Source organism: Haliotis rufescens, unplaced genomic scaffold (genome assembly GCF_023055435.1).
Source record: "Haliotis rufescens isolate VD_foot unplaced genomic scaffold, xgHalRufe1.0.p SCAF_2, whole genome shotgun sequence".
Taxonomy (NCBI): domain Eukaryota; kingdom Metazoa; phylum Mollusca; class Gastropoda; order Lepetellida; family Haliotidae; genus Haliotis; species Haliotis rufescens.
This window is the reverse complement of record NW_025963890.1, coordinates 42817406-42841125: the sequence shown is the minus strand read 5'-3', so window position 1 is coordinate 42841125 and position 23720 is coordinate 42817406. Positions and strand designations below refer to the sequence as shown.

General features: G+C 38.9%; 1 protein-coding gene across 4 annotated transcripts in view; it reads right to left on the bottom strand.

Annotated features, from left to right (window-relative positions):
* Positions 1–23720, bottom strand: part of LOC124149401 (dystrobrevin beta-like) — a 188816-nt gene that overhangs the window by 99299 nt on the left and 65797 nt on the right. For all 4 annotated transcript variants that reach the window (XM_048400013.1, XM_048400014.1, XM_048400012.1 and 1 more), the window contains exons 2-6: positions 22778–22876; positions 21170–21250; positions 19094–19307; positions 11899–11984; positions 10911–11062 (exon numbers count right to left, since the gene is read on the bottom strand). In XM_048400013.1, coding sequence (XP_048255970.1) covers positions 10911–11062; positions 11899–11984; positions 19094–19307; positions 21170–21250; positions 22778–22876 — 632 coding nt within the window. The remainder of the gene's footprint in view (positions 1–10910; positions 11063–11898; positions 11985–19093; positions 19308–21169; positions 21251–22777; positions 22877–23720) is intronic.

Here is a 23720-nt window from a genome sequence, read left to right as displayed (position 1 = left end):
GCATGTGGCCTCAAAATAAAAGTATCTCTGAAGCCACAATCATAACATCAAAATCAAATGTATGTAAAACAGATCAGCCTCAAAACACATTAACAGCTCTGAATCAAGTCAGTGGATATTCTGAATGCCCAATCAATTTTCATTGAAGCCAAGCCGAAGAGCTCTAATCTCCTGTCTTTGAAAAGGTCAGCCCTCAAGGTCAGTCACAGGGTCAACACTAACATGTCTGCATTCACATCCCAAATTTTGGCATCAATGACAGGTAATGATCAGTTGTACATACCTGCAGTCTGCTACAGGTACAATAGTCGCTCATCGACTCTTCCCCGGACAATAGAGGTGGATAGGCCATGCCAGCAAATCTGCTGCCTCAATTAACGTTGGCAACCTTTTACCTGTGCGAAGCCATCCTCCCCATAACTTTAATATCGGTTGTCGTGAATACAACCAATTACCTACCCGCCGAGTCATCAAAGTTGCCATTCCAGGACAATCACAACTCTCGCTACTCAGAAACGTTCGCTGGCTTAAAAACGCTGGCCTTCAACCGACAATGATGAGGGGTAATTAGTCGGTGGAAGAAAGAGTCTACACAAAACATGAATAAATAGCCCTTTCTCATTAAGAGTGTCCCTTAAGCCTTTGTAACTTAGGTTTCCAGTGGAAGGTGATTTGTTGGAAATCAGCACATTCTGATCAAACTGGTCGAGATCAATACGAAGATGCCAGAGATGAACGTGATCAGCTGACTGCTTCGTATCCACCATCCATTCATCCCGACTCACGGCTCAGCGTTTAGCCTCCTCAATCAGGATAAAAGGACCGGCAGATTTGACACCATGTTCCTCGGACATAGTGATACCCCTTTTTCTGTGGTTGTTCAATGCTGCTAATTGCCGGAATTGGTTCTGTTGTTTTTGACGAATGTGGAATTGTTTTTGAAATATTCTCCTGAGTGATTATAGTCGTCCTTCATCCGAGTGAATTAGAGTGATTGTCATAACAGCCACTATTGTAAAGGATGACTTTTTCACAGGGGGGCAGTGGGGCTCTACATACACAGTGGCTGGACACGGATTTCCAACACTTAAGGGGCAACCAGTGGAATGTTGAAACTTTATAAGAAATAAAAGAATTGGTTCTCCGGGAATGACTTTTGAAAATAAAGTGCGAGTGGACTGTTTTTTGTGTGTTTTTTTTGCTTCTTCAAACAAGTTTGTAACCCAATAAACAGTTGTGTACCATCAACCTGGGAAAGGGCCTCCCTATATCAATAAGCATACAAACTCCTATTGCCGCCATGACCATAGCACGAGATGTGCAGTAAAGCAGTGCACATGTGAAGGAAAGGTACTGCATGCTATACTGGATTGCTTGTTTTTTAAGTATTAGGATTTTTTAATATTTTTTTAAAATGAAAATAAAAACAAAACGTGCAGCAGACTTTATGATGATGCCTGAGAACTAAGATTACTATTTTTTTGGCCTAAAAGGATCATTTCCAACAAATCAATTCTATTATTCTTTCTTAATCCAGAAAATAAGGGCTCATATTTCTAAACTGAGGTTTCTTCTTAGATCTCCTGAAATATGATTTAATGCAATGGGTGTCTTGTTTGATCAGATGTTGACAAATGTTTTAGGCAAGAACTGTAGGATAAAATTAAAAGCAGGCAAATAATAATCATCATAATGTTGAACATAATCAACATCATGAAGTGGGTGATCTCATCATGGGTCCATGGCCACAACACAGTTACAAGTCACTCTCAGAACTTCCCACTTGAACACAGCTTACATATCTAAACTCTGTGTCGCAGAAGCTGGTGAGCTATACTGTTTACACTCAAGACAATGGCCATAACTACAGTCAAACCCCGTTATCTCGAACCCAGTGGGACTGTGTTGTAACTTCAGATATCCAGACATTCCACATAACGAGGCATGACCATTATATAGTAAGGCCTTTGCGATATTTGTACTTTCAAGATAACTGTGTTCAAGATAACGAGGTTTGACTGTTTTTACAAACTGAAAAAGTTGTAAGTAGGATTTTGGATCATAAATAGTATCTCAATCGAGTGTCTTTTCATATCAAATATATCAACACTCGGTAAATGTTTGGGACTCCTCGGCAAGCCTTGGTGTTTTAACTTTTATGGACTCGTGTCACAGTAACCTGATATCAAAAGGCATTTGGATGAGATTCTCTATAACCTGAGTCCCGAGTGGCAGACGTCAGTTCATCACAGACACAAAATGCAAGTAATTGAGTGAATGTTGCTTAATGCTATAGTTAGCAATATTCCAGCAATATCAGCGATGTCTATATATAATCAATTCTGGACCAGACAAACCTGTGAAATATGAGCAAGGGTCACCACCATCAGAGAACAAAGACACATCAACACCCAACTCACCAAGCATGACCACGTAACAGTCCTCGTCAACTCGTATGACAATCAGTTACAAAGGACCAATTCTACCCCTCAATCCCCATGGCGCCCAGCTTAGATGGTAATTATGCTCACAGAAAATAGGGTTCAGTGTAGTCCGTCTCCTAGAGAATAAATTAGGAAAGCAGTCCAACTCAAGTCTAGAATGATTTGGCAAGTCTAGGTTACCTCAACTCTGGGCCTGAAATTAAGCATTGTTCTCAGCTCAATTTGGATTTTATCTTTTATTTTGACAGAATAAGAAAGCAATCCAACTCAAGTCTAGAATGATTTGGCAAGTCTAGGTTGCCTCAACTCTGGGCCTGAAACTCAGCATTGTTCTCAGCTCAATTTGGATTTTATCTTTTATTTTGACAGAATAAGAAAGGAATCCAACTTAAGTCTAGAATGATTTGGCAAGTCTAGATTGCCTTAACTCTGGGCCTGAAACTCAGCATTGTTCTCAGCTCAATTTGGATTTTATCTTTTATTTTGACAGAATAAGAAAGGAATCCAACTCAAGTCTAGAATGATTTGGCAAGTCTAGATTGCCTCAACTCTGGGCCTGAAACTCAGCATTGTTTTATTTTATATTTATATATATATTTCTAAACAAGACAACTTTATTTCTGGGACTAAATGTTAGTCTGGGTTCACGGCTCTAGGCCCTGTTCCACAAAGTGATCTTAGTGCTACTCCTGTTGAAAGTCTAGTTAACGTATCACAGCTACAATCGTCTTAGCGCTAAGATTGCTTTGTGGAACATGGCCCTGCATTCCTCACAGGGTTGTCATGATCTCTACTTTCATTAGTGCCATGTGGAGAGTTTGGGATTACACGAACGACACCCTTGACGACATCAACACCAAATCAATAACAACACCCTACGCGAGATGTGCTGACTAATGGGAGTTAAGTGGTTTGTTAATAATGACAGAGGAGCAGATAGGGATGCTGGTTCGCCCGTCATTACCAGGATTATACTAATCTACACGATAGACTGTAAGCTTGAGTCACCTGGCAACCACTGACACAGACCAGAAGATGCACAAACTAAATCTTCAGTTTGTGTTCGGGCTCCAGAATTGACCTGAAATAGCACTGAGTGAGTGAGTGAGTGGTTGATTGGTTTGTTGTTTAACGCCGCACTCAGCAATATTCCAGCTATATGACGGCGGTCTGTAGATACTCTGGTGAATCTGGGATTCGAACCCATGATTAGGATTCTGGCATGTTAAAGGGACATAACTCTGCATGGCAAATAATGTCTCCCTTGACAGCTGGGCCACCTGTGACCACAATGGGGTAGGGATGTAGTAGCCACAGACGGAACAAGGCAGATTTATTAAACACAATCTCATTAAAATCAGGTCTTAGTTCTCGCTACCCCTATACAAAGATCTGAGGACATCCCATTAGGGTCACGTCAGAACGACCTTTTGCGAACTTTGACCGATCAATGAAATGAATGACAAGAAATCGACATTAGCCAATCAGAAGGCAGCTTTCCCTAGCTTTACGGCGCTAGGTTCAAACTGGCGACTTCGCTTCGAAACATATTTTGACGTATTCTCAATTTAAAAAAATTAAAACTGTTAAAAAGAACATTCTGGAATGGCTCACAGATGGCCTAGATTCTATGGATATAATCATAAAACCTGTAACTGTTGTTCGGAATACCTCGTGTTAAATATATCGTGGTTGCATGATTAGAAAACACATTCCGTCTGTCACTTTCATGATCTGGTAAACTGGGTTCTGATTGGTTGGATCTGATTGGTTGGATCGTTCTGACGCGACCCGTAATGGGATGTCCTCAGATCTTTGTTCAGCGATAACGAGAACTAAGATCTGATTTTAATGAGATTGTATTAAACATGACATATTTTACACTGTCCCCCCCAAAAAAAACCTGTTTTTTTGTTCATATAATATCCTTGTATGCATAAAAAGTACATTCTAAATTATGTGAAAATTTTGAATATGAGTGAGTATGGATTACACAACTGTCAGTCATATTCAAGTCATATGACAACCAGAATGGACCATGCAGGGAATCAAACCTGGGTCTTCATCATGACAAGACAACACCTGAACCACTACACCAACCCACATTTCTACATACACAGTAATAATCATCTTCCCGAAGCAAGGGAATTACATGACTGTAAAGTCCAGTTTCTACCCTTGCCAAACTAGGCTGGAATTTCAGGGCTCCATCGTAGCGCACCAGTGGCTATTTTGAGTTATGTCCCTTCTATGTCCCTCCTATTGACCAATCAGCTTCCACCTCTCATATCACTTGCAATGGTGTTGCCCAGAGAAAACGATCTGATTGATAACCAAGATCTATATTGTAATAAAACAGGTCTTACTTCGGGAAGTGTATCATATCACATGATCACCTTGATAAAAAATATGAAAAGATTTGGAAAATAATTTGGCGCTAAGTTGTCGGTGCACATGCTTTGCAAATCCTGCAATTGGCAGAAATCTGCACGGCAGCTTACAAACTGGATGTCGATTTTGGGATGCGATTTTGATGGGACTATGCATAGACTCATTAGTCCAGCCAAAATATAACTCCATAATTCCAGCCGAGTTCTTCAAGGTTGGAAACTGGACTTTTCGGGTCAGTTAATTCCTTTACATAAGGAAGATGAGTAATAATCAAAGCTGCTGGGATGCAATAAATGATGAAGATTGTGCATAAAAACAACCAACTCTCAAACTGACCCTAAGGTTCATAAAGGGTAAAACTGGAAGAAAATAAAAAAAATATAAAAAAATATAGGAGGATCCTTTAAAACATTACATCCTCATGACGAGGAGATAACTGACCCCAGATGAGAGACCTACTGTACATGATAGCTCCATGTTGTACATTCTATTAAGACTGACTTCTGTACCATATCGGGTAACGTTGAGGAAGGACGAACTAATGCCGCGAGTAATTACAGTCACGTCAAGTCAATGGGATGTCCATGTACATCAGGACACCAATCTTCTTTCTTGAAGTTAATCAATAATCCACTCTGTTTTACTACAAGACCTTAATCAAAGGCAAGAACATATCAAATGAAATACAAGATTTATGTTGAGGTAATGCTGTGGTGAGATAAAAGAAAAAATACACAAGAAAATGGCATTTTTTCCTTTGATGTCGTATCATGGAGAATATACACACAGAGCTCCAGATAACTTTTGAGCATTGAGTTTTTACTCTAAAGGTTTCTAATTTAATTGGGTTATTACATTTTTCATTGGGTAACCAATATTCTGTCACTCATCTATTCATCACTCTGTTGGGTTTTTCCTAAAATTAGTGAACATTTTAAGATTTAAAAAAAATGTGTTAGATGTAAATAACTGTTCTAAATATATAGGCTTCACTCGGAAAGTAAATTAGCTTGTAATTGTGTCTCAGAAATTAGCTCCTTTGTAAGCATGCTGAAAAAGCGTCCTTGGGGAATCATGCGTGCTGTTTATATACATTTGAGTTTTTCATTTAATGCATGGGTTTTTGTATGCAAGTTAATTGAAAGTAATTGGGTTTTGAATATTTTGGGGGAGTATTTTTCAGCAAATACGCTGCTTATCTGTAGCTCTGCACACAGGTAGATGAGTGATTCGAGGATACTGTTGGAAGCAGTCGTAAAAGATCCAAGCTTCAGACTGCCATCTGCAAAAGCAGTTGGTTATTGATCGGGATGAAGATGTGGGGATGACAAGGAACACACCGTTGACTTCGGCACCAGTCAGGTCATCACAACACCAGATGTGTTAGGACAGCAGCAGCAATGCCATTGAACCTCTGGACCACAGTGAAGGTGACCTGTGAGGAGGTCAAATCTCGGCCGGCTCACCACAACACGACCCAGATTTGATGTTGTTTGTTGTTTAACACCGCACTCAGCAATATTCCAGCAATGTGATGGCGGTCTTGTTTGTTGTTTAACACCGCACTCAGCAATATTCCAGCAATGTGATGGCGGTCTTGTTTGTTGTTTAACACCGCACTCAGCAATATTCCAGCAATGTGATGGCGGTCTTGTTTGTTGTTTAACACCGCACTCAGCAATATTCCAGCAATGTGATGGCGGTCTTGTTTGTTGTTTAACACCGCACTCAGCAATATTCCAGCAATGTGATGGCGGTCTTGTTTGTTGTTTAACACCGCACTCAGCAATATTCCAGCAATGTGATGGCGGTCTTGTTTGTTGTTTAACACCGCACTCAGCAATATTCCAGCAATGTGATGGCGGTCTTGTTTGTTGTTTAACACTGCACTCAGCAATATTCCAGCAATGTGATGGCGGTCTTGTTTGTTGTTTAACACCGCACTCAGCAATATTCCAGCAATGTGATGGCGGTCTTGTTTGTTGTTTAACACCGCACTCAGCAATATTCCAGCAATGTGATGGCGGTCTTGTTTGTTGTTTAACACCGCACTCAGCAATATTCCAGCAATGTGATGGCGGTCTTGTTTGTTGTTTAACACCGCACTCAGCAATATTCCAGCAATGTGATGGCGGTCTTGATTGTTGTTTAACGCCACACTCAGCAATATTCCAGCTATGTGACGGCGGTCTTGATTGTTGTTTAACGCCACACTCAGCAATATTCAGCTATGTGACGGCGGTCTTGATTGTTGTTTAACGCCACACTCAGCAATATTCCAGCTATATGACGGCGGTCTGTAAATAATCCAGTCTGAAAAGACGATCCAGTGGTTGACATGATAGGGATCGATCTACGCAATTTGGATATGAGTGAGTGAGTGAGTGAGTGAGTGAGTGAGTGAGTGAGTGAGTGAGTGAGTTTTGATTAATGCTGCTTTCAACGTATATCACGGCATATCAAGACAATATGGCACATCGCGGCATATGTGAGTGAGTGAGTGAGTGAGTGAGTGAGTGAGTGAGTGAGTGAGTGAGTGAGTTTTGTTTCAACGCCACTTTGAACAGTATTCCAGTTATCTCCCAGAGTGTGGGCTTAATATGGGGTTTACTGGGTTCTGTCTGACTTATGTCAAAACTAAATTGTCAGCACAGTAAAGCAGTGCGCATGGAAAGGGAAGTTACTGTGTGCTATATTGGATAGCATTGTTTTTAAGTATAAGGATTTTTTTAGATTTTTTTTTTTAAATGGAAGTAAAAACAAAATGTGCTGGGTGCATTATGAGGATGCGTGCGGTGCCTGAGAACCAAGACTAGAATTTTTATTGGCCCAACACTGAGAAATCCAGACAACCTAAGACTACTTCTGCTTGATGAACATGCTACTCCAACCTTCCTTGTCAACTACAACAACACCTTAACTTCCCCTTCCCACTCATAAAATATAACATGTTTAAAAGTAGCTTTGATCTTTGGTAATCTCATCAACAGGATGTCGCAAAACTTTCCAGACGCAGTTAAGAATATTGTTAGCCACTCCAAATCATTTCAAAACGTTTACAGTATACTGCACAAGGCAAGAGAACAGAAAACTAATTTGATTTGTTTCTTTTTCCATGTGCTCTGACAATAATCCAAGACCGGTGATGAATAAGCTTGTCCAACTTGTTAATATTAATGTCACCCATGAAGACTCGGGTAGAACAGGTCTTCAGCAACACATGCTTGCCGTAAAAGTCCACTATGCTTGTCATAAGAGGCGACTAAAGGGATCGGGTGGTCAGGCTTGCTGACTTGGTTGATGCACGTCATTGTATCCCAATTGCAATGATATCAGGATTGTCTGGTCCAGACTCGATTATTTACAGACCGCCGTCATATAGCTGGAATATTGCTGAGTGTGGCGTTACATATCACGAAACAAACATAATATTAATGTACTCGTGCATCAAGTGGCAATTGTTTGTTTGTTTGTTTGTTAAACACCGCACTCAGCAATATTCCAGCTATATGATGGCAGTCTGTAAATAATCAAGTCTGGCCCAGACAATCCAGTGATTGACATCATGAGCAACAATCCACGCAATTGGGATACGATGTCATGCATCAAGCAAGTCAGCGAGCCTGACCACCTGATCCCATTAGTCGTCTCTTACGACAAGCATAGTCGCCTAACGGCAAGCATAGATTGCTGAAGACCTATTCTACCCGGATCTTCACGGGTCTCAAGTGGCAATTACAAACCCCAGTCAACGTGGAAGACATCAAGATGCCAACAAAACTGTCCTATATACAGTGAAATGACTACCTATTATTTCCAGATGAACTCCTCAAATATTCAACACAAGTCAGTCAGACTTATGTAAAGCATATTTCTTTCAGACCCTTGCATATTTTCGTAATGCCGAAAATACTTACACTAGCCTAATAACATCCAATAGAAGAATTTCCTATAAAACATCTCAATATCATTTATCCCTACCAAACATCATGTCCAAGAATAGACAAACACAAATAGAGTACCAGTATTCAAACGTATTGTAACCATGGTAACAGCTACAATTTTTACATTGTTGGGATATTTATCAATTCAATATCAGAAAAAGACCCCACATTAACGTTTTCCATAAAATTAAAAAATGAACATGTTGCTTACAGAATCCACGCACAGTCTAAAAGAATTACCTCAATTATTCAAAAACCGTCTTCCAGAGAAGAACCCTCAGTCTAGTGGAGAATACACATGCTGATGATGACTGAGCAGATATCAGAGTCCAATCGGCATACATTGTGCTCTCACTATAAAGCTCATACCCTCTACCACTGTCAGCATTCTTCAGCACAAATAAATAACAAAATTTAGCTCAACACATGGCGGTCGTTTCAGACAGAAGTCCAAGGGTACAAGTGTAATATGATAAAGAACACAGTTCTGGTGAGACACAGCTAAGTCGTTTTTATTACTTGGGTTTTCAGACCCATGGACACAACGCTTTAATGTGTAGAACTTCAGTTTAATTCATCTCGTTCCCTCATTCAAACATGTCGTGCTGACTGCCATGATCACGGAACAAATACCATTCCTCATCAGTGGGTCTCACGAGGCTTCTATCGCTTCAAATGAAGTGTAAAAAAAACTTTTTTCATTTCAACGAGGGAATTTTTACCCAATAATATTTTGCATTATTTTTGTATTTCAACCACTAATGTTAAATACAATTACATCAAGTCCCAGACTTGTGTCACAGTCAGGTGGATTGTGTCACAGTCAGGTGGATTGTGTCACAGTCAGGTGGATTGTGTCACAGTCAGGTGGATTGTGTCACAGTCAGGTGGATTGTGTCACAGTCAGGTGGATTGTGTCAGTCACATGGATCATGTCAGTCTCATGGATTGTGTTACAGTCACATGGATTGTGTCACAGTCAGGTGGATTGTGTCACAGTCACGTGGATTGTGTCAGTCATATGGATCATGTCAGTCTCATGGATCGTGTTACAGTCACATGGATTGTGTCACAGTCACTTTGATTGTGTCACAGTCACATGGATTGTGTCATAGGCACCTAGATTGTGTCACAGTCACATGGATTGTCACAGTCACATGGATTGTGTCACAGTCACATGGATTGTGTCGCAGTCAGGTGGATTGTGTCACAGTCACGTGGATTGTGTCAGTCATATGGATCATGTCAGTCTCATGGATCGTGTTACAGTCACATGGATTGTGTCACAGTCACTTTGATTGTGTCACAGTCACGTGGATTGTGTCATAGGCACCTAGATTGTGTCACAGTCACATGGATTGTGTCACAGTCACATGGATTGTGTCACAGTCACGTGGATTGTGTCATAGGCACCTAGATTGTGTCACAGTCACATGGATTGTGTCACAGTCACATGGATTGTGTCACAGTCACGTGGATTGTGTCATAGGCACCTAGATTGTGTCACAGTCACATGGATTGTGTCACAGTCACATGGATTGTGTCACAGTCATATGGATTGTGTCACAGTCACCTGGATTGACCACCCGATCCCGTTAGTTGCCTCTCAAGACAAGCATAGTCAGCAAATGGAAATAAAAACAAAATGTGCAGCAAACTCTATGATGATGCGGGCGGTGCCTGAGAACCAAGACTATTATTTTTTTTAGCCTTATAAGGACTAGTGGACTTGACCCGTGAAGATACTGGGGTAGAATAGGTCTTCAGCAACCCATGCTTGCCCTAAAAGGTGACTATGCTTGTCATAAGAGGCGACTAACGGGATCGGGTGGTCAGGCTCGCTGACTTGGTTGATGCATGTCATAGATCTCAATTGCGTGGATCGATGCTCATGATATTAATCACTGGATTGTCTGGTCCAGACTCGATTATTTACACACCGCCGTCATATAGCTGGAATATTGCTGAGTGCGGCGTTAAACAACAAACCAACCAACCAACCAACTAGTGGACTTAAGTCGTTAGTTTCTATCACTGCTTATTTTTTCTTAGTAATTTATCATTTAACACAAGTGGAAAATCATGCTCATATTTTCATCCAAACAACGATATCTAAACAAGGTCAACTTACTGAATCAAAGCAGCTTCTTGCCGCAGTCTCGTTGTAGCCGAATGATGGCCCCTCAAACACAGCCGTCGGCAACATAAGCAGGTCCGCCAGGTAATCTTCAAACCTTGCCCACACCAAATACCCACTTGTGTCAGATATCTGGGTAAAAATGTCTGAAAAGCATAACAGAATCAACATAGAAATTGAGTACATAATGGTTTTGTTGTGAAACATTGTTCATTCAAATTCCATATACACGATCATCGTTCCAGGTAATGTAACGCTCTGGTCCGACATGATCTGTGAGGTGAGGTGAAATTGGGTTTAACGTGGCGTCCAAGATTATTAATAGAATAAAATAAATATTAACGATTATCAGTATGAAATTATTGTCTTCAATAATAACTAACATAACTATTGTGATGAAAAAAGTTTAGATTTACCGAAACAGACTTGTTATTATGAATATGTCAATAATATGTCATAATTATGTCATAATGTCAATTGTCGAAGATTGTTATATCTCAAATGTCCACAAAGTAATCTATGCATGAATGTGTCACTGCTCACCAGAGCCGTGATGTTGATTGCATTCAGGACTTTCTTGCTTAGAGGTACTTCACCGATATTTATCGCTAATTGATGATACTAAGTTACCGATTATCAATCTCAATATATATCGATAGCCAGTCCCAAAATGGAATATGTCTTACCTAAGATCACAATAACGCCACGTTAAAAATCTCAATAAAAATCTCAATATATATCAATAGCCAGTCCTAATATATAATATGTCTTACCTTAGATCACATTAACGCCACGTTAAAAAAATTAATCTTCAAGAATTTTGTTCTAAGTTGCCGATTATCAATCTCAATATATATCGATAGCCAGTCCTAATATGTTAAGAATTTTGTTCAGTTGAAACACAATAAAACACAACACAAATCCTATTTGACAAGTAAAACTATAGCAGAGTGACTGACTAAAGTATATGTGACATACGTACATCTTAGCTTGTCCATGAACTTTCCAGCACACATGTGGGAGAGAGCAACCTTGATAGTGAACGCTCGGGTCTTTCCTGTGTTTTCCCTGGAAATACAACATAACAAATTATCCAGTGACGAGGACCCAATTAAAGGCAATCAGTGCTCCCGTCAGTATGTTGAATATGAACCTGTCTGCGATGCAGATGTAATTTTTCTTCTATGATAAATACTTCGGATTGTTAATGCACGCAGTGCAAATGATCTACATGCAATTTCCAGTTTTATCAAAAAACAAAACGTTTTCACATCAATAATACTTAAGGATATCATTTTCAATTCATTTTAAAATGTGCATACCAAATTAATCTAATCTAATACCATAAAATATCATAAACAGAAAACAGCTGACAGGGAATAGCAGTGGCCTGGGGAGTTTGTTGAATCACTAGGAGACATTGTTAGTTCTGGTGTTTTAAGTCGACGTACATGATGTCACACTAGGTCAGCAGAAAAAAATAATCAGCAAGTCATGAACATGGTTTCTTTAAAAACTAAAGTCTTTGCACATCACAATTAATACTATAAAATCACAAAACAGTGCCGAGTAATGAATTTCTGGACCAGAATTTTCATGTAAATATGTGAGGTGGGTGTTGGAAAATCCAAAATGGCCGTTACTGACGGTATACGGTCTCATATTAGGTCAGTAACAACAACTTGATTTTTACTGACGCTAAAAGGGCTCATGTGGGGTTAGTAGTTCTGCTGACTGATTGATCAGTCTCACTTTGAGGCATAATAATGCCAAATACATGGTTCCGGCCAAGGAAGCGATTCATTGTTGGGCATCATTCCATGTTAAAATAGATATTTCTAAAAATACTTGTTCTCTGAGAGTTGCGTATTACCTCAGTCCCCTAGTAAAGAAGTGAGAAATGTACTTTTTAGGCCTCATAAATGTTTATTAGTTCGTTTTTTAAGACAGACCAACAAAAAATAACTGAAAAGGAAAAGGAAAAGGAATAAAATGACGTAGGACCAAATAAATTTGGCGGACTCTCGTCTTACAATTAGTTGAAATGAATGAGTGAGTGAGTTTGGATTAACACCACTTTTAACAGGAATCAATTTGTATCACAGCATCTTTATAAGAAATGGTCTAACAAAACAAACCAATCAATTATTTTTAGGCATCTTGCTATATTAAAACTTGTTAATTTTTCATTCATTAGGCTTGAAAAAAAAAAAGAATTGATTTTTTGTTGTTGCTTGTTTTAACCAAATAAACAGTTGTGTACCATCAACCTGGGAAAGGGCCTCCCTATATAAACAAGCATACAAACTCCTATTGCTGCCATGACCATAACATGAGATGTGCAGTAAAGCAGTGCACATGTAAAGGGGGGTAACTGCGTGCTATATTGGATCACATTGCTTTTTAAGTATCAGGATTTATTATTTTTTTGAAAAATGGAAATAAAAACAAAACATATGGCTGACTTTATGATGATGCGGGTGGTGCCTGAGAACCAAGACTATTATTTTTTTTAGCCTTAGCAGGAGTACTAATCTTGAAGTTTAGGCCAAAATATATGCAAGTCAACCAATAAAAAACTATATTTGTTGTAAGAGGCGAAGAACGGGATCGGGTGGTCAGGCTCGCTGACTTGGTTGATGCATGTCATCAATCCCAATTGCATGGACCGATGCTCATGATATCAATCACTGGATTGTCTGGTCCAGATTAGATTATTTACAGACCGCCGTCATATAGCTGGAATATGGCTGAGTGTGGCGTAAAACAACAAACAAACCAAACTTCAGTCTGAATGATAACCTCTATAACATTACAAACAAAATAATCATGTCATTTTCAATTTTAGCCAGCTGCATAAAACTTGTCATTTTTTGTTAATGATAAACATACACCAATTTATTTAATATTTTGCATCACTAAAATTCATATTGATCATAATTTCTGCTGCTGAGAAGAAAATGGTGAAGGAAATTTCCTTTGGAATAATGAAATACTATCTTATTTGATATTCTTATATCTAAGAATGGGAATTTACTTTAGATCTCTCTTATCACCATCATTACGACATAATTATCTTGACATAATTATATCACAGTCATTGTCCATTATTCTGTAAACACTTCACTGTCAGACACTTTCGCCCTATTATCCCCAACACAAGTCTGTCTCGCTGTATAACGACTGTATTGCCATCAACTATACTTCACTCAGTAGCAACAATGGACATTTAAGTGACCAAGGCCATACAGGGTGCGACCAGATCAGTTCATCAATACCACAACAGATCTGGCCGACCTTGGCTCACGAGACTTGGCCCATCACGGTGGGTATGTAATTAGTTACCGACCCAGGGGCCAGGGATACGACACTGACGGCCAGGAGAGTCTGTGTCTGAAGGGTTGGTCTGTATTCAATAAACACCATACATTTCATGTCTGCTTGAGTCAGTGAGCGAATGTTGTTTTATGCCACTGTCAGCAATATTCCAACTTTGTCATGGCTGGGTGTAGATTATTGAGTCTTGGAAAGGTTAACAAGTGGCTGACGGTATCTACTTTCAGGGTACAAAAACACACAATAAACCAGGTCACAGGAACACAGAAGCTTCGGACTGCCTCCGTGGTCTAATGGTAGAGGGTCCGCCCGGAGAGCGGAAGGTCTGGGGTTCGATCCTCAGCCGTGTCATACCAAAAGATGTTAAAGATGGTACTTGTTGTTACCCTGTCTGGCGCTCGGCATAAAGGGGCTAAAACAAGGACTGGTCAGCTCAAGTCAGTATACTGTGTCTGAGTGGGGTATTCATGTTAAACTGCGGCATGGTATCTCAGTGAGCTAGCACTATAAATCAGTATCAGTCCGGACTAGTACAAGCAGCCACACACACATACACGTGCATGCACATCGCTATATAAGTGCAATAATCTTGGACACGACGTCATAAGAAAGTCTGTACTAACCTATCTATGAAATACTTGTCGTAAGAAAGTCTGTACTAACCTATCTATGAAATTCTTGTCGTAAGAAAGTATGTACTAAGCTATCTATGAAATACTTGTCATAAGAAAGTATGTACTAACCTATCTATGAAATACTTGTCATAAGAAAGTCTGTACTAACCTTTCTATGAAGTTCTTGTCATAAGACAGTCTGTACTAACCTATCTATGAAGTTCTTGTCATAAGACAGTCTGTACTAACCAATCTATGAAATACTTGTCATGAGACAGTCTGTACTAACCTATCTATGAAATACTTGTCGTAAGAAAGTCTGTACTAACCTATCTATGAAATACTTGTCGTAAGAAAGTCTGTACTAACCTATCTATGAAATACTTGTCGTATGAAAGTCTGTACTAACCTATCTATGAAATACTTGTCATAAGACAGTCTGTACTAACCTATCTATGAAATACTTGTCGTATGAAAGTCTGTACTAACCTATCTATGAAATACTTGTCATAAGACAGTATGTACTAACCTATCTATGAAATACTTGTTGTATGAAAGTCTGTACTAACCTATCTATGAAATACTTGTGGTATGAAAGTATGTACTAACCTATCTATGAAATACTTGTCGTAAGAAAGTCTGTACTAACCTATCTATGAAATACTTGTCGTATGAAAGTCTGTACTAACCTATCTATGACATACTTGTTGTATGAAAGTCTGTACTAACCAATCTATGAAATACTTGCCGTAAGACAGTCTGTACTAACCTATCTATGAAGTTCTTGTCATAAGACAGTCTGTACTAACCTATCTATGAAATACTTGTTGTATGAAAGTCTGTACTAACCTATCTATGAAATACTTGTCCTAAGAAAGTCTGTGCTAACCTATCTATGAAATACTTGTCATAAGAAAGTATGTACTAACCTATCTATGAAATACTTGTCATAAGAAAGTATGTACTAACCTATCTATGAAATACTTGTCGTAGGAAAGTATGTACTAACCTATCTATGAAATACTTGTCGTAAGAAAGTCTGTACTAACCTATCTATGAAGTTCTTGTCATAAGACAGTCTGTACTAACCTATCTATGAAATACTTGTCCTAAGAAAGTCTGTGCTAACCTATCTATGAAATACTTGTCATAAGAAAGTATGTACTAACCTATCTATGAAATACTTGTCATAAGAAAGTCTGTACTAACCTATCTATGAAATACTTGTCATAAGAAAGTCTGTACTGACCTATCTATGAAATACTTGTCATAAGAAAGTATGTACTAACCTTTCTATCAAAATACTTGTCGTATGAAAGTCTGTACTAACCTATCTATGAAATACTTGTCATAAGAAAGTCTGTACTAACCTATCTATGAAATACTTGTCGTATGAAAGTCTGTACTAACCAATCTATGAAATACTTGTCATAAGACAGTCTGTACTAACCTATCTATGAAATACTTGTCGTATGAAAGTCTGTACTAACCTATCTATGAAATACTTGTCATAAGAAAGTATGTACTAACCTATCTATGAAATACTTGTCGTAAGAAAGTCTGTACTAACCTATCTATGAAATACTTGTCATAAGACAGTCTGTACTAACCTATCTATGAAATACTTGTCGTATGAAAGTCTGTACTAACCTATCTATGAAATACTTGTCATAAGAAAGTCTGTACTAACCTATCTATGAAATACTTGTCGTAAGAAAGTCTGTACTAACCTATCTATGAAATACTTGCCGTAAGACAGTCTGTACTAACCTATCTATGAAATACTTGTCATAAGAAAGTATGTACTAACCTATCTATGAAATACTTGTCCTAAGAAAGTCTGTACTAACCTATCTATGAAGTTCTTGTCATAAGACAGTCTGTACTAACCTATCTATGAAATACTTGTCCTAAGAAAGTCTGTACTAACCTATCTATGAAATACTTGTCATAAGACAGTCTGTACTAACCTATCTATGAAATACTTGTTGTATGAAAGTCTGTACTAACCTATCTATGAAATACTTGTCATAAGAAAGTATGTACTAACCTATCTATGAACTACTTGTCATAAGAAAGTATGTACTAACCTATCTATGAAATACTTGTCGTAGGAAAGTATGTACTAACCTATCTATGAAATACTTGTCGTAAGAAAGTCTGTACTAACCTATCTATGAAGTTCTTGTCATAAGACAGTCTGTACTAACCTATCTATGAAATACTTGTCCTAAGAAAGTCTGTGCTAACCTATCTATGAAATACTTGTCATAAGAAAGTATGTACTAACCTTTCTATGAAATACTTGTCATAAGAAAGTCTGTACTAACCTATCTATGAAATACTTGTCATAAGAAAGTCTGTACTGACCTATCTATGAAATACTTGTCATAAGAAAGTATGTACTAACCTTTCTATGAAATACTTGTCGTATGAAAGTCTGTACTAACCAATCTATGAAATACTTGTCATAAGAAAGTCTGTACTAACCTATCTATGAAATACTTGTCGTATGAAAGTCTGTACTAACCAATCTATGAAATACTTGTCATAAGACAGTCTGTACTAACCTATCTATGAAATACTTGTCGTATGAAAGTCTGTACTAACCTATCTATGAAATACTTGTCATAAGAAAGTATGTACTAACCTATCTATGAAATACTTGTCGTAAGAAAGTCTGTACTAACCTATCTATGAAATACTTGTCATAAGACAGTCTGTACTAACCTATCTATGAAATACTTGTCGTATGAAAGTCTGTACTAACCTATCTATGAAATACTTGTCATAAGAAAGTCTGTACTAACCTATCTATGAAATACTTGTCGTATGAAAGTCTGTACTAACCTATCTATGAAATACTTGCCGTAAGACAGTCTGTACTAACCTATCTATGAAATACTTGTCATAAGAAAGTATGTACTAACCTATCTATGAAATACTTGTCGTAGGAAAGTATGTACTAACCTATCTATGAAGTTCTTGTCATAAGACAGTCTGTACTAACCTATCTATGAAATACTTGTCCTAAGAAAGTCTGTACTAACCTATCTATGAAATACTTGTCCTATGAAAGTCTGTGCTAACCTATCTATGAAATACTTGTCCTATGAAAGTCTGTACTAACCAATCTATGAAATACTTGTCATAAGAAAGTCTGTACTAACCTATCTATGAAATACTTGTCGTATGAAAGTCTGAACTAACCTATCTATGAAATACTTGTCATAAGAAAGTCTGTACTAACCTATCTATGAAATACTTGTCGTAAGAAAGTCCGTACTAACCTATCTATGAAATACTTGTCGTATGAAAGTCTGTACTAACCTATCTATGAAATACTTGCCGTAAGACAGTCTGTACTAACCTATCTATGAAATACTTGTCATAAGAAAGTATGTACTAACCTATCTATGAAATACTTGTCGTAGGAAAGTATGTACTAACCAATCTATGAAATTCTTGTCATAAGAAAGTATGTACTAACCTATCTATGAAATACTTGTCGTAGGAAAGTATGTACTAACCAATCTATGAAATACTTGTCATAAGAAAGTCTGTACTAACCTATCTATGAAATACTTGTCATAAGAAAGTCTGTACTAACCAATCTATGAAATACTTGTCATAAGAAAGTCTGTACTAACCAATCTATGAAATATTTGTCATAAGAAAGTCTGTACTAACCTATCTATGAAATACTTGTCGTTAGAAAGTCTGTACTAACCTATCTATGAAATACTTGTCGTATGAAAGTCTGTACTAACCAATCTATGAAATACTTGTCATAAGAAAGTCTGTACTAACCAATCTATGAAATACTTGTCATAAGAAAGTCTGTACTAACCTATCTATGAGATACTTGTCGTAAGAAAGTCTGTACTAACCTATCTATGAAATACTTGTCATAAGAAAGTATGTACTAACCAATCTATGAAATATTTGTCATAAGAAAGTCTGTACTAACCTATCTATGAGATACTTGTCGTTAGAAAGTCTGTACTAACCTATCTATGAAATACTTGTCGTATGAAAGTCTGTACTAACCAATCTATGAAATACTTGTCATAAGACAGTCTGTACTAACCTATCTATGAAATACTTGTCGTAAGAAAGTCTGTACTAACCAATCTATGAAGTACGTATTTGTTGTGAGAAGTCAGGACCAATGGTGTACTCACTTGTTGTAAGAAGGTCTGTCCAACCTATCGATGAAGTACTTACTTGTCGTAGGCTGCAATCAGCCAGTTAAGTAGCAGGTTCACCGATTGTTCAACCACTATCTGTTGGTTCTGGGGCAGCCTCTTGTTGAGTTGTGTGAAGACTGTTGTCAATAGCGACTCAAGGCGGGATGTACTCAGCTCAAAATGGGCGTCGACCATGTTGAGGCCATTTTCCCGGAATGCTTCAATCATGTTCCAGATGTCCACAAGGTGCACTGGAAACACAACACTGTGGACTCACTCACTCTTAACCCACATGTTAACTCACTCACTCTAAACCCACACATCTACTCACTCACTCTAAACCCACACATCAACTCACTCACTCACTCTAAACCCAAATGTCCACTCACTCTAAACCGAAATGTCCACTCACTCACTCTAAACCCACACATCCACTCACTCACTCACTCTAAACCCAAATGTCCACTCACTCTAAACCCAAATGTCCACTCACTCACTCTAAACCCACACATCCACTCACTCACTCACACTAAACCCAAATGTCCACTCACTCTAAACCCAAATGTCCACTCACTCACTCTAAACCCAAATGTCCACTCACTCACTCTAAACCCACACATCTACTCACTCTAAACCCAAATGTCCACTCACGCACTGTAAACCCACACATCTACTCACTCTAAACCCAAATGTCCACTCACTCACTCTAAACCCAAATGTCCACTCACGCACTCTAAACCCACACATCTACTCACTCTTAACCCAAATGTCCACTCACTCACTCTAAACCCAAATGTCCACTCACTCATTCTAAACCAAAATGTCCACTCACTCACTCTAAACCCACACATCTATTCACTCTAAACCCAAATGTCCACTCACTCACTCTAAACCCACACATCTATTCACTCTAAACCCAAATGTCCACTCACGCACTCTAAACCCAAATGTCCACTCACTCACTCTATACCCAAATGTCCACTCACTCACTCTAAACCCACACATCTATTCACTCTAAACCCAAATGTCCACTCACTCACTCTAAACCCACACATCTATTCACTCTAAACCCAAATGTCCACTCACGCACTCTAAACCCAAATGTCCACTCACTCACTCTATACCCAAATGTCCACTCACTCACTCTAAACCCACACATCTACTCACTCTAAACCCAAATGTCCACTCACTCACTCTAAACCCACACATCTATTCACTCTAAACCCAAATGTCCACTCACTCACTCTTAACCCAAATGTCCACTCACTCACTCTAAACCCACACATCTACTCCCTCTAAACCCAAATGTCCACTCACTCACTCTAAACCCGAATGTCCACTCACTCACTCTATCCCAAATATCCACTCACTCACTCTCAACCCACATGTCCACTCACTCTAGACCCACACATCTACTGACTCACTCACTCATTCACTCTAGACCCACACATCTACTCATCCACTCACTCACTCTAGACCAACACATCTACTCACCCACTCACTCATTCACTCTACACCCACACATCTACCCACCCACTCACTCATTCACTCTAGACCCACACATCTACTCACCCACTCACTCATTCACTCTACACCCACACATCTACTCACCCACTCACTGACTCTAGATCCACACATCTACTCACCCACTAACTCATTCACTCATCTACTCAGTCACTATAGACCCACACATCTACCCACTTTCTCACTCTCGACCCACATGTCTACTCACCCACTCACTCATTCACTCTACACCCACACATCTACTCATCCACTCACTCACTCACTCCAGACCCACATGTATACTCACTCACTCACTCTCGACCCACACATCAACTCACTCACTCACTCTCGACCCACACATCTAGTCACTCACTCACTCACTCTCGACCCACACATCCACTCACTACACCAGCTACAACGCAGCAAGGAAACAAACATCAAACAAAACTTCCCACACATGAACAACTCAACGTTCTCTCAACTAACGGCCACTTCTATTTCACTGCACATATTTTTTGTACTGTTATTCAACACTGTCATTAAATTGAAAACTGCAGTGCGAGAAATTACAGAAGATTGCGGAGTAATGAGTTAAACTGTTTCCACTCACGGCTTGTCTTCTTCTGCACAAAGCGCAGCTTGCATGCCGTCCTGTAGGTGGCAAACCGGATCACGTCATAGTTCTGAGCCCCTGAAGTGAAATAGTTCCAAGGTATGTACTTCATACTCTACAGTTCCACCAACATGCCATCAACGTTAAAACTTGAAACCGTAAATTAACTCCAGCACACACACAATCGACACTTGTCATTTCGAATGTGATTACCATATTTCTTCAATTAGAAGCCCGGGCGCCTTAATTTTGTGCAAGCCGTTGACCCAGCACCTATCTTTAAAGCTGGCATAGCGGCAACTCACTGCCTTACTGAATCCCAAATTCTTGCCATACAAAGGTACAGGAAAACAGTCATTATTGAATGAAGGGAGCAATCATTACATGCCATTAGTTAATGTTTGTTTGTTTGTTGTTTAATGCCGCACTCAGCAATATTCCAGCTATATGATGGCAGTCTGTAAATAAGACCAGACAATCCACTGATTGACATCATGAGCATCGATCCACGCAATTGGGATCGATGACATGAATCAACCAAGTCACCAAGCCTGACCACCCGATTGCGTTAGTCGCCTCTTACAACAAGCAGAATCGCCTTTTAAGGCAAGCATGGGTTGCTGAAGACCTATTTTAACCCGGATCTTCACGGGTACCATCAGTTACTGTGATAGTGGTAATTAATTTCATAAAATGATGGACCCAGCATGTATTAGAGTCCAGACTTCAATTTTGGGGACAGAGCGTACGACCATTTGTGACCAACTCGTGTTATTCAACCGTATAGCGACTTGTGGCCCTCTCATGGCCATTTTTGCAACCGGGTTCTGTCTTAGCGCAAACGGGCATACCTAAAACAATTGTCAACGCGTTGCGTTATGGTTCACATATATTATATATATTTCAGATGCAATTTAAAGCACATCAGGACATGCGGAATTATACAGTATGATTGAACACATTTCACTGTGTCTTGGGTATATTTTTAGATGCAAGACACATGTAAAATCAAAAATTATTCCTGAGGGATTCTTTGGCAAGAACTTAAAGTCATATGTGCACTCTGATTGGTTTGTCATATTTTTGCACATAACATTCATCGACAGGGGGATGAGTCTTCTTGCAGGTTACGGAAAGGGGCGAGCGGTGACGAATGAGCGATGACCTGGCATCAATTAGAGGCCAAGCATGTATTGACGGCTGGCTAGAAGGCTAGCTCTCCGTCCTGGTGCTGACAGTCTACTAAGTGCTAACAGGGCCTTACAGTGGAGCAAGCATCCTCTCTACAACTAGCATTACTTATTCTGTTAGCAGTCAACATGCTCAGAAACAAAGGATTCAATTCTGGTCGGTTGATTCTATGAATTAATTCTGTCAACTTGAGGTACAAAAGTTGTAAATTAATCATGGTAACTTTGTTGAATCTAGGTACAACATCTATCAATTATTCATGTTGAATTCAAGTGCAGCATCTTAGAATTAACTCTGTTGATTCTACTCTATGAAATGTTTTTGTTTACTTAAGTACATCTTGAATTAATTCAGTTGACTCAAGTTGGCTCTGTGAATTAATTCAGTTGACTCTAGGCTGGCTGTGTGACTTACTCATGTCTGTGAGTAGTTGTCGCTGCTGCAGCACGGCCTTGGCGGAGGAGCTGGGAACTAGGTCCTGCATGTTGTCGTCATCATTCACCACCAGGTAGCCTGCAACAACAAAGTTTTGATTGTAACCTTTAGACACATCCTTCACATGTATCTTTATATGTTTCATTTTGATGTATCCTTAAGATGCATCCTTTAGACATATCCTTTATAAGCATCTTTAAATGTATCCTTCAGACATATCCATTAAATGTATCCTTTAGACATATCCTTTAGACATATCCATTAGATGTATCCTTTAGACATATCCTTTATATGCATCTTTAAATGTATCCTTCAGACATATCCATTAAATGTATCTTTCAGACATATCCATTAGATGTATCCTTTAGACATATCCTTTACCTGAATCTTTAAATGTTTCATTTGATGTATCCTTCACACATATCTTTTACATGTATCCTCAAGATGCATCCTTTAGACATATCCTTTAGATGCAACTTTAAATGCATCCTTTTGAAGCATCTTCACACATATCCTTTAGACATATCCTTTAGATGCATCTTTAAATGAATCCTTTAGATGAATCCTTTACATGAATCTTTAAATGTTTCTTTTTTATGTATCCTTCACACTTATCCTTTAGCCATATCCTTTATATGTATCTTTAAATGTATCTTTTAGATGTCCTGCAGACCACAGATGCTGACCAGTTCGTCAGACTCCTGATCAACACCATCTGATCCTCGCAATGACCGCCCATTTCTACAGGATATTAATACTGACAGGGGTGTCCCACTCCTGTCATAACAGGACAGAGAGGTTGGTCACCACGTCAGTCTCCTCCAGGGGAAATGTCAGTGTCAGCCCTTCCGGCCGCAAGGAACAATTTCCCACAATCTTCAAGCTTTACCGACACAAAGGCAGTGTCTAGTAGATTGCTTCT